The 12,139-nt window shown below is 49.2% G+C and overlaps 1 protein-coding gene across 8 annotated transcripts in view; it reads right to left on the bottom strand.

Annotated features, from left to right (window-relative positions):
* The window catches only part of SEC14L1 (SEC14 like lipid binding 1), a 62,067-nt gene that overhangs the window by 18,966 nt on the left and 30,962 nt on the right, over positions 1-12,139 (bottom strand). For all 8 annotated transcript variants that reach the window (XM_033091816.1, XM_033091815.1, XM_033091817.1 and 5 more), the window contains 9 exons: positions 11,963-12,091; positions 10,895-11,129; positions 9,542-9,651; positions 8,002-8,191; positions 6,157-6,245; positions 4,894-4,964; positions 3,828-3,999; positions 3,404-3,538; positions 1,395-1,529 (listed from right to left, as the gene is read on the bottom strand). In XM_033091816.1, coding sequence (XP_032947707.1) covers positions 1,395-1,529; positions 3,404-3,538; positions 3,828-3,999; positions 4,894-4,964; positions 6,157-6,245; positions 8,002-8,191; positions 9,542-9,651; positions 10,895-11,129; positions 11,963-12,091 — 1,266 coding nt within the window. The remainder of the gene's footprint in view (positions 1-1,394; positions 1,530-3,403; positions 3,539-3,827; positions 4,000-4,893; positions 4,965-6,156; positions 6,246-8,001; positions 8,192-9,541; positions 9,652-10,894; positions 11,130-11,962; positions 12,092-12,139) is intronic.

Below are 12,139 nucleotides of genomic sequence, written 5' to 3'. Positions count from 1 at the left end.
GAGGGGAGGGATCCCTGAGGGGAGGGATCCCTGAGGGAGGAACCCCTGAGGGAGGGACCCCTGAGGGGAGGGATCCCTGAGGGAGGAACCCCTGAGGGAGGGACCCCTGAGGGGAGGGATCCCTGAGGGAGGAACCCCTGAGGGAGGGACCCCTGAGGGGAGGGATCCCTGAGGGAGGAACCCCTGAGGGAGGGACCCCTGAGGGGAGGGATCCCTGAGGGGAGGGATCCCTGAGGGGAGGGATCCCTGAGGGAGGAACCCCTGAGGGAGGGACCCCTGAGGGGAGGGATCCCTGAGGGAGGAACCCCTGAGGGAGGGATCCCTGAGGGGAGGGATCCCTGAGGGAGGAACCCCTGAGGGAGGGACCCCTGAGGGGAGGGATCCCTGAGGAGGAACCCCTGAGGGAGGGACCCCTGAGGGGAGGGATCCCTGAGGGGAGGGATCCCTGAGGGGAGGGATCCCTGAGGGAGGGATCCCTGAGGGGAGGGATCCCTGAGGGGAGGGATCCCTGAGGGAGGAACCCCTGAGGGAGGGATCCCTGAGGGGAGGGATCCCTGAGGGGAGGGATCCCTGAGGGAGGAACCCCTGAGGGAGGGACCCCTGAGGGGAGGGATCCCTGAGGGGAGGGACCCCTGAGGGAGGGACCCCTGAGGGGAGGGACCCCTGAGGGGAGGGACCCCTGAGGGGAGGGACCCCTGAGGGAGGGACCCCTGAGGGAGGGACCCCTGAGGGGAGGGACCCCTGAGGGAGGGACCCCTGAGGGGAGGGACCCCTGAGGGAGGGACCCCTGAGGGGAGGGACCCCTGAGGGGAGGGATCCCTGAGGGGAGGGACCCCGGAGGGAGGGACCCCTGAGGGAGGGACCCCTGAGGGGAGGGACCCCTGAGGGAGGGACCCCTGAGGGGAGGGACCCCTGAGGGAGGGACCCCTGAGGGGAGGGACCCCTGAGGGGAGGGACCCCTGAGGGGAGGGATCCCCGAGGGAGGAACCCCTGAGGGGAGGGATCCCTGAGGGGAGGGATCCCTGAGGGGAGGGATCCCTGAGGGAGGGACCCCTGAGGGAGGGACCCCTGAGGGGGGGGATCCCTGAGGGGAGGGACCCCTGAGGGAGGGACCCCTGAGGGGAGGGACCCCTGAGGGGAGGGACCCCTGCGGGGAGGGACCCCTGAGGGGAGGGATCCCCGAGGGAGGAACCCCTGAGGGGAGGGATCCCTGAGGGGAGGGATCCCTGAGGGGAGGGATCCCTGAGGGAGGAACCCCTGAGGGAGGGACCCCTGAGGGGAGGGATCCCTGAGGGGAGGGATCCCTGAGGGGAGGGATCCCTGAGGGAGGAACCCCTGAGGGAGGGATCCCTGAGGGAGGGACCCCTGAGGAACCACCGTCCCGGAGGGCACACCTCGTGCGGGGCCCCTTTGAACACGCTGGCGGACTGGTAGATGGTCTCGGTCCACAGCTTCAGGTCTTCGTTCTCCAGCTCCTCCGCCGTCCTGTACAGAGACTTCGGAACCAGTCCACCCTCGGGCACTTCACACTGGAAATGGAAACACGGCAGTCAGAGCTGTGCACACACAAGCCAGTCCTCCGAAAATCAAACGTTACGGCAAGCACTGCATTCTAATCAAGTGACTCCCTGAAGCTGCTTCGGAAATGGAAAATGCTGGCAAACACTCTGCAGTACGTAGCAACACGATTCTTAAAAACCACTTACATACATGTGTCTTGCTTTAAATAAATGAGAACAAGTTGAAGCTGGTTTACCACAGACTTCACACTAAAATGTGTGAGGTACTGAACTCAATTACTAACCCTGGTCTATGTAAGAATTACAAGTATTTATACTGCGCTGTAAAGGGAAAACACTATGTTAAGAAAAGAGTTTTATTCTCAGCAGCTACAGGCATTATTTTTATTATATGCAATTACGGTCCAACACATAATCAACGATGAAAGCTTCACTGTTTACCTCAAGTCAAAAAACCAGTCCATAACACCAGCCAAAAAAATAATGAAAGAGTGCTTCTTTTGAATTTGCTTGAAACAGGCTAAGCTGAATTAGTTTGCACATTTCATATTTTTCCTAGTTGACCATGATATAATGACTTAATACTACAGTTCATAAAATCCAAGTGCTTCCTATACCATCAGCCCTGGGAGGCAATCACACAGAAAACAAACACTAGTCTTTAGCTGGCAGTACAGCACGACCGGAAACACGTCACAGCAATGACGTCATGTTAGAAGACATCAGACTGCCATGTGGCTCAAACCCTCTAGCCACAGGAGAGCGGAAGTGAGCATCATGCTTCAACACCGGCATGAAGAGCAGTGCAAGAGACCAGAGAGGACGCTGGAATGCTGGAGTGTGATGACCTCAATTAGTTATGAGGACTCTTCCATCGTGAGACCATCCCAGTGGTCCAAGTGACAAATGTGGACATGACTGGCTGCGAGTCAAGTCTTCTGCTCCACTGTAATTCTTCTAGTCATTAGAAGGAGCAACCACGTGGACGGTTCTTAGGTAACCTGAGTCATTTGCGGTTCCTACAAATCTGACCTCCTAGGTAACCTCACAGGTACTGGAAAGTTCAGGTCCTGTAATGTACTTGCTCCTTGCATTGCACAGTGACACACCTGCAATTCTTATAGCAGGACTTATGAGCTCAGAGCTAAATTCAAATGCTTCTTAAATTCCTCTAGCCATCCAGAAAGATTTCCCTAGAAGCCCACTTCATTAGCTAAATACAAGAGTCCACTTCAGCGTGTACACATCTCGGAAAGATAACTTCATTTACTGTGAAGGATGAGAGAGATCGTTTCTCTAATAAAGAACTTGACTTATGATACGACTTGTTGGCTTCAGCTGTCACCAGACCTTTCCAGGTTTCGGTTTCCTTCACCCTCACATCAGGCGTTGAGCCCCAGAGGCTGGAAGGTCCTTAGGGAACCAAGCTTCTCTGGGGCCCTCGTCACAGTACAGGGTATAGAAGTGTAGGCATTTGCCTGATAATCTAGTAACTCAATGTATTAAAAACCCCAAATTACATAAAAGAGAACTAGTTCCCTTAATTGATGCCCTTTAAAATATTATGCTCATTTACTGTTCACGGGGAACTCTTTCTGAGAATTTTGATTTTTTAACTGTTTTTAAAAATGCACAGTGCTTCCAAAACAGTTTAAAAGTCTGATTCACACAAAGCTGAGTGAATAAAGCAAGCTGCAATTCGATCAGATTCTAAAACAAACTCTCATTACGATTTAACAAAGAAGCGTGCGTGGTACCAACAATGACCGGAGTGGTGATAGAGATGCCGGCCATAAAAGTTCTGAAAATCATCTGGCAAGCCAACACCCCTCTCTCTTCCCTCGTAAGCAGCCCAACGGATGGCAACTTTCCTAAGTACATACCATGCACTCTCCGCCCAGGAAATCAGGAATAATCTCTTTATCGATGTAATCCAGCAGGCCTCCAGGACCCTGGTAGTCATTTCCCGCATAAATAAGGAACTTCCTTCTGGTGTTGTCATCGATGAACGGACTAACCTGTAAGGAACCAGAAGACCATGCAATCACGTCTGCTTGGCTGTCTGATTTGCAAAGATTACAATTACAATGTGCTGCTATGATGGGGGAAAGGGAATTCGTTTGAACTGCTTTTTGTAAAGCCCACTTGCATGACATGGGGACATGCAGCAATTCTTCCCTCCCTTCAACAACTTTCCATGTTAATCTTTTTCCTAAGTAGTTACGACCAAGTCTCAGACTTGTGTCTTTAAGTGCATGCACGCTGCCCTCCCCACGCTGACCGTCATGCCCCAGCCTGGCATCCTACCAGCGTCCAGAGCACGGGGAACACCCGGGGCGCCCGCAGAATGAGCAGGCGGCCGAGCGTCTCGGGGTAGTTGGCTTCCACCACCTCAATGATACGCAGCAGGGCTTTGACGCCTGGCCGCCACAGGTGACGCATGTTCAGTCCCTCCAGGTCCACTAGGCAGGTCCAGGAGCTGCAGGGGGCGAACGTTTTAGTCACTGCATAGCATGTTCAGGTCCCTCCCATAGCTCTTTTTACTTTTTGATATTATAAAATAGTCACTTAAACCCACTTCCACAAATACGCCCATTTTTAGCATTAGTGCTCTGAACTACACTTATACGTACTTGGATAAAGCATATGGGACCAGTGTGGTAGGACTACCCCTGAACCATCACAGGACCAGAGGCTTATCGACCATGAATAAACGCTCAGCGATCCACCAGTAAGGAATACGACAGGCGCAGCCATCTCTACGGCCGTCACGGGGCACACGGCTGGTCTTTTAACATGCAGTGTGACTGAACTGCAGCAAGCATCTCTTCAACAACATTTATCAAGTAGCACGTCTCAGGAGCTGAGAATATGGCAGCAAAAATCCCTCAAAATTCTGCCCCCACGGAACTGGCACTGACGTGAACCATGGGCACCCCTCAGTGTCAGCCTCTGACTCACCGCACATTTCCAGAACAGCTTACCATAAAATGAGAAGCAGGATTTAGGAACACAGAGTAATTTGATTGCACCACGCTCCACCAAAAATAAAAAAATAAAAAAACCCAGACAAACCAAAACCTGCACGTCTGGGCTCCCCAGGGCCATGCAGACTAACCAGACAGGCCAAGCCACGTAGACTGAGGTGACAGCAACACCTGGGGTTCAAATACCCAATCCAGCAGCTGTCCCTAGTAGCTGACCATATTATACGCTTATCTACTTTCTCCCTTTTAGAACACGATGGAAAACAATAAACTATGCATAGATTTGATTCTAAAAATCAACCAACGTTTTGGTTCCAAATACCAACTGGAAATATTTCACTCATATTCACAGCAAGCGGGAAGGAAAAGCGAGGTCGCACACCTACCTGATAGGCCGGCCGAACACTTTCGTGTTTTCTTCACACCGTCTTAGCCCTTCTTCATTGATGGAGAGAACCTGTGCATAAAAGGGCCATAAAGACTCGTGAGCACAGACGGTAAGTCTGCCGCGTCAAGCTATGAAAGAGAGTAACAATTACACAGCACAGTTCAGGTAAGCAGGTGAACCAAAACGTCATCTATGCAGATTTTCTGATATACACAGAACACATCCCTGTCGAAGAACAGCTCACTCGCAAAAGAGAATGAGTATTGTCTTCTGTGGCAAAGGTGACAGCTACGCCAAGTGAGATGACAGTCAGGAGGAGATGCCAGGTGGGCAGGGAGGCCATGACCTACTGCCGTGTCTCAGAACAGTGTTCCTGGAACAGTCAGAGGTAAGTGTCTGTTGAGTGGGGGACACTGTGACGTCACACGTACCAGCCAAGAGAAAGGGCAGTGTTAGAAGTGACCGGAGGTATGGCTAAAGGGAACCTTCTGATTTGGATGACAAACTCTTCCCCTACAGAAGTGGTCCCTCCACACCTTCACGTGTGTGCGCGTGTGAATACATATGCATGTGTGTGTGTGTGGACATGAGTGCATGTGGATACGTGTGTGTGGATACATAAGCATGTGTGTGGGTACGTATGCACGTTTGCACGTGTGGATATGTGTGTGGGTGCATGCACACGTGTGTACACATGGATAATGAACATGTGTATACGTGTGCATGCATGTGCACACACGCAGAGGCGAGGGCTAACAGAATACACAACACAATGCCAAGGATAACTGGATTATAGATGTGCCTTTTAACGTTTTTGTTTGTCTTTTAATATAAGAACTGTAACTGCCCTCCTCGTGGAGGCTGCAGTGGAAGGGCTGAGCCTCTGGTAGGAGGCATTTGGTAACAGTTCAAATGAAACACGCTAAGAGCCTAGATTAAGCAAGTGAAGAGGCCTGATTTGAGACATCTCAAAAGGCGAATCAGGGAGCAGGGAGGGTGGCGACCAATTCACCGTGGGAGTGAAGGACAGAAGATGACTCAGCGTCATTCCCAAGTAGTCACCTTGAGTGGCTAGGCTGATTTTTGTCTTGCTGCTTCCCTGTGCTCACTTTTGAAATGTTTTAAGTTCATAGATTGCTTTCTAATTACAAAAGCAATGCATGCTTGTCATTACAGGACAAATACACTGTCCTAGTCTCTGGCAGAGAGAGAACGTGTAAGGCCTCCGTGGAGTCCAGCATCCTCGGCTGCGCGCACTTACGTATCTCAGCAGGGCCTCCTCCCCGAGGGCCCTCACCAAGCCTTTGGTGTCCATCTGCCCCAGCCTGAGCACGTAGAGGGGCCGCCCGTCTGCAGGAGAGACGAAGGAAAGTCATCACCAACACCATTCCTGCCGTGGAGCTGAGGATACAACCCTGAGACCCTCAACAAGGAAATGGGCTCTCCCATATTCCAGGGGCACTTCATGCTTTCCCACTGAGAAGCAGCAGCTGGGTCCCGTGTGTATGTGTACAGGAAGTCCCCTCAACCTCGCCCCACGAAATTATAAAAGGAAAAAAACAAAAGCCACTGAAAGAGCAGTCTAGCAGGGTCCTAGAGGGGCCGCGCGACCTCCATCTGTCTGGCTCTGACCACTGGCTCTGACCGGCCGGCACTGGGCTCAGCCGACTCCCTCAAACAACCAGGGCACTGAGCAGAACGCTGACTTCCAACAGGAGGGAGACATCAGACTACCCACAGACACTTTTCCTGTGAATACAGAGTACTTTTCCATTTTATAGGTTACCAAAAATTTAATGTCGAGGTTTTTTTAAAGCTAGCTAGTGTCCCTTAATTCCCACCCTAAGGGCCAAAGTAAATGAGGACTTTCTAGAAATCTCAAATCCCTACCAGCCAGCACACGTTGGCTCTGCTTTATAGCCTGCAGGTCTAACAGATGAAGCCTGAGAGGAACCTAATTCATTATATAAATCCCTGTCACCCTGAGCCAGCCACACAGAGGGAAAAGATCTTGGTGGCCAGAGTGTGTCCCTAGAGTCAATCTAGACGCCTGCCGCTTGGGGCCACAGGACTGCAGCAGGAAGGACAAGAATGGAAAACTTGTCTTCTGATGCTAACAGAGGGTCAGTGCTGTCATGTTGACACAGGGGCCCACGCTTACCGTGCCTTCATCACCTGGTGAACCTCACCTCCTAGAATGTGGGTCTAGATCTGTTCTACTTAAAGCTAAAAGGATTACTTTTGTGCTCTCAAATCTTGTTGAAAGGAAGATTTATACAAATCTCTCCCAACATTTAATAAGATACATTTGTTAATGTCTTCTACCAAACTTTTTAATGGTTCAAGTGTCAGAAAGTAGAATACATGCTTCTAATAAAAATTAATAAAGCTACAACTAATCTAGGGAAGTACAAAAGACGAAGCCAGGAAAATGGACAAATCAGAGCTGCGCAGTTTTGAAAGGACCTGTCGGAGGTGGGAGAGGGAGTTCCAGAGCGGGGCCTGTGGCCTCACCATGTCTGCGATTCTGTTCTGTCCACTGACACGCTCTGAATCAGGAAACGTGAGCACGCCTTAGACAACGAGAATTTCCTGCCAGGCCTGGGACAGAAAGTAGCCCAAATGGGTCGCGCACAAGTCATCCTTCATTTTAGGTGTTTCTCTGTCCTTGGTTTAGGTTTCGCTTCCTCCCCAAAATACAGCTGAAGTTCTTCCCTGTTTTGGTGTGGAAAACCTGGCTATACATTTTTACAGATATTGCTGAGGTTTAAGTCCTTGAAAAGTCCCTTGACTAGCACTGTGCTCCTGAAAAAACCACCTTCAAAGTTGTGGTTTTTTTAAGTAAGTCCAAAAAAGTCCCTTTAACTAAGGAAGGAATGGAGGTAACTTGCCCAAGGGCAAGGTGAGTCATGAGGAAGCAGCCAACAGTCTGGGGCCTTTCTCCGCGGGGTATTTCCCCGGTGGGTTAGGAGTGTGGGACCAGCGGTGATGAAACGGGCATCCGTGTGTTCAGGACAGGAGAGGGGAGACAAGGCACTCAAGGGCCCGCTCAGATCTACGGGAGGAGGTCTCAGAGCACATCGTGAACGCCACGGTCACACGGTACCTTTATCGTGGTGGTGCCAGCCGCCCGCGTAGTAGTCCTGCAGGACCTGCGGAGGATTCCAGGTATCGAGAATGTAGTCGACCTGGTGCTGCTTCCGCCATGTGAGAGACTGACACATGACCTCTCTGGCTTTGTCGATGTTGAAGTCCCTGGCCCGTAAGAACCGAAGAATATGCTCATCTTTGGGGATCTATGGAGGGAAAGACACGTTTCTAAGCAGTGTTAGAAGTTGCTAAGGGAGAAAACCAAGTTACCAAGGGAATAAGACTCTCACACTCTCACTTCTTATCAAGAGTGGGCTGCATTCTGCACTACTGGAATGAGCCTTCCTTAATGCTTCAGAAAATCAGTGTTATTAGTCTGAACCATCCTCACAGTATTCCATTTCAGTGTCGACAAAGTAGAGCGAAGGCACAAATCATTTCTTAAACATATACTGCTTCAAAATTCACTGTGCTGATCTATAAATTATGATCTGTGCACGTGTGTGTGTGTGTGTGTCACTTAAAAAGTTAGAAAAAAGTATTGTTTTTGGTCATGGTGTTCCTAACACGTAGGAACCTTCTCTGGATTCCACTACTGGCAATCAGCAGGTCAGCTTCCCTGAGTGAAAATCGAGGCCCAGAGTGCGTCTGAGTGTCACTGGACCTGCTGTCTTCCTCCACGGCCACGCGCTCACTAATGCTGGGCCACGGAAGGTGAGCCGTGGGTGAGGAAGTCCTGTGAACGTAACCCAGAGCACTGAGATGGCGCCATTCTCACTCTGAAAGGACCACCGCCACTGCCAGTGGTTAAGAGTGTGGGTTCTGGAACCCAATGGCCAGGCTTCCAACCCTGGCCCCACCGCTCACTTGCTGTAAGACTTTGGGCAAGTTACTTAATGTCTCTGCCTCAGTTTCCTTGTGTGTACAGCAGGGGTGATAAAAATCGCACCACCTCACAGGGCTATTGTGAGGATTTACCACGGATCTTAAAACAGTGTCTGTTACACGGTCAGTGCACAGCAAATGGTGGCTTTTGTTAGGACGGTTATGTCCTCTGGAAGTGACACTAAATCCTCAGACATCTGGGCTCCAGTAACCAAGACTGACAGAGTTAGCGAGGAGGCTGACCGCATGCCATGCCCAGCTCCCTTCACTGGGTAATGCGAGTCACTGGCCAGACACAAATCTGCCTCTGTTCACCACTAGCCCCCGTTTTAGTATGATGCTTAGTATACAAATCTGATTCCTCATGAGGCTGAAATTTTACCAAAAAACCTCAAATTCAAAGCTCAAACATTTCTAATCTGAATCATCTGTGAACTCCTTCCAAACTTTCTAGACATGTAACTGTTTTCAAGCGAGACCATTCTCTGTAAAACCTACAAAAGTACAGCTGATTAGAGAAAGGCATCATAACCTGCCATGAAGGCTCAGATGCCACAAACAGACACAGATTCTGCGACTTTTATCCGGGAAGGGACACTCCCAGCAATGGCAACAGGAAACTTTCACTCTCAGTAACCACAAACGGGGCCAGACGGGGTACTGAGTCTCACTTTGCCCTTGTGGGTTTCCTGGAGCCACTGGCGAAGCCGGATCAGGCAGCTCTCCTGCAGAGGAGTCAGGTCTCCCAGGTATCTCTTGATGTAGTCTGCATCTAGTTTGTCTGGAAGAGAAGGGACACGAAATCATTTTCAACAAATAACACTGGCACTGGAAGTCCTCCCAAGTCCTGTCGGTGAAGCTGACGGATGGTTCGTCTTAGTACTCAGTGACACAGACTGAAAAGGCCACCCAAGAGAACCTCAGTGATGGTCTTTAAAATCGAATCACCGACTGAGCCACAGGTAAACTGGTGAATCAATTATATCCCCTAATTACCATCAGGTGACCTCTATTTGCAAAATCTCAATACTATTCAAGATAGACAGACGGCTATAACATATTTTATGACTTTTAATTCAAAGCTATATAAAGAGGACTTACACGACATAAGACTATGAAATAACACAAATGGATCTAACCTATTTTGAATAGAGCTGTATTCAAGAACACAATAAATCTTTTTCAATGATAAGGTAACATAAGCGGGCAGAATGAGCTATCAAAATTAAGTACAGCAAAGAAAAATCCACAAGGGGGTAAAACAGAACATATCCCCAAACCAATTAACATGCCTCTCACCTGCCACCTGCTGGAAGCTAACAAGTAGCCTCGCTTAGCTGGAGAAAAGATGTAGGGAAAGATGTACCAATAGTTTAACAAGACTGATAAAATTTTCTGATTTTATAATGGGCATCACTCTGAGAAATAAAAAATGTGTGTGTGTTTGCGTGTGTGTTTGACACATGAAAGGCAACACAGCACAGCAGCTAAAAGCAGACCTAGCAGCCGGCCAGCAGGCTAATCCCAGCCCTGCCACTAACAGCTGTGTGACTCTGTCCAGGTCACTCAGTTTCTCTGTGCCTCAGTTAACTCATGTATAAAATGAGGACAGTAAGCATTTCCTACCTAAAAGGAACCATTACTAATGAGTACATATTCATAAAGTGCTCAGAACAGTGCCTGGCACACAGGAAGCCTGAAAGGTGATGACGAGTAATTGTGGTGAAAGGCTCGGTTCCTACCTTACATTCACTAAAGACTCCTTCAACTGAAATAAACGGAAAACATTTCCTGGTCTCGTAACTTGAAATAACCCTTCCTGCTCGTTAAAAAACAATGCCAAGGTTCTTCAATTTAAGAAAAAATAAAATGAATGTGTTACAGAAGCTAGAGGAAGAGGGACAGCCCCAAGGTCCATCTCTTCTTCACGTAAGATCTAAATGTCCCCAGAAACAACAGGCAGAGTCACCAGAGAGGCCATGACTCCCTGTCACCGCCCATTCCTGCTCTCACAATGAACCCACCGTCGGGCGTTCCCACCACGGGCTCAGGTGCCCCGCTCGGGTTACTGAGGACCTCGCCACTCTGCCCTTCCTTCTGCGCAGCGTCGGGGACCACGACAGCCAACGACACTGCTTGTTTCCTGCACAACGCGGATGTCTCTGAAGAGGTCGCAATAGAAGGTGGAGTCCAGCGGGGCACAAAGGTTATGCCTTCTTCTTCTAACTGACGGAGATAGTACTCAATTATTTCTTTTCCCTTTAAAACAAAACCAATTTTAAGGTTAGTACATATTCAACATTCAAATTATTCATCCTTCATAGGTTTTCAAAACACTAATAAAAACTGAACTGCTACAGAATAAAGAGGAAAAAGAAACGCCAAATGCCTTTGTGTTTTTTGCTTTTCATAATTATTTTACTTCCCCTTCTCCAAAGGTCTAGGAAATAACATCTAAAGCGGTAATTTTTTTATAGGACTAATTAAAAGCATGATGTTCCATACATGCACTCAATATGTGCTTTGTGTCTCAATGCAAATTCTTTCCAAAACCCTAAAAATGAAACAAGCCTTCAAAAAGCACTCATAATCCTACACGGATACATTTCAAAACCAAAATTCCACAATAAATTGAGCAGTAGCATAAAAATGAGAAGGAAAGTTCTCCCATGGAAGGCGAACCGAACAATCAAGGCCTGGGGACCCGAGGGGTCACCTGTAAGGGCCTCTTCAGCGTGCAGAAGTCCCACCAGCAGATCCTGGGGCTGCCATGGGCCCGCTGCTCCTGCCTCACCCCTCCCAACTTTCACCTTTCCCAGCAATTCCAAGCAGAGAATGCCACTCTGCTTGGCCAGTAGCTACACACTCCTCCTTACTTACCTCACTGGCAACCAGCATTACCTGAACCCCCATCTAACCTTCCATGGGATCCCTGGGATATAAGGCACGGGGGAAAGTCAGAGCATTTCCTCTCCAAGAAATGGCTGGGATCCCCGACTAACCTGTTCCAAGCCTCCCGAAAAGACTGCCAGCTCGAATCGTCTCAGGGACACCTGCCCACCCTTTTCCATAAAATCCCAAAGTAGACTCACTTTTTTAATGTTGCTGGTATATTGTTTCATTGCAATTTTTTCCACTGTACTTTCAAAACCAAAGAAAGATTTAATATCTAAACTTGCAGACTGTTCAAAACAGGTCCAGTCTTCATTTTCAGGATGAACCTGCAGTGAAGTGAGAAAGCATTCCCATTACTTATACTGACACCTGAA

Source organism: Rhinolophus ferrumequinum, chromosome 21 (genome assembly GCF_004115265.2).
Source record: "Rhinolophus ferrumequinum isolate MPI-CBG mRhiFer1 chromosome 21, mRhiFer1_v1.p, whole genome shotgun sequence".
NCBI lineage: Eukaryota > Metazoa > Chordata > Mammalia > Chiroptera > Rhinolophidae > Rhinolophus > Rhinolophus ferrumequinum.
This window is presented reverse-complemented; position numbering and strand designations above follow the sequence as displayed.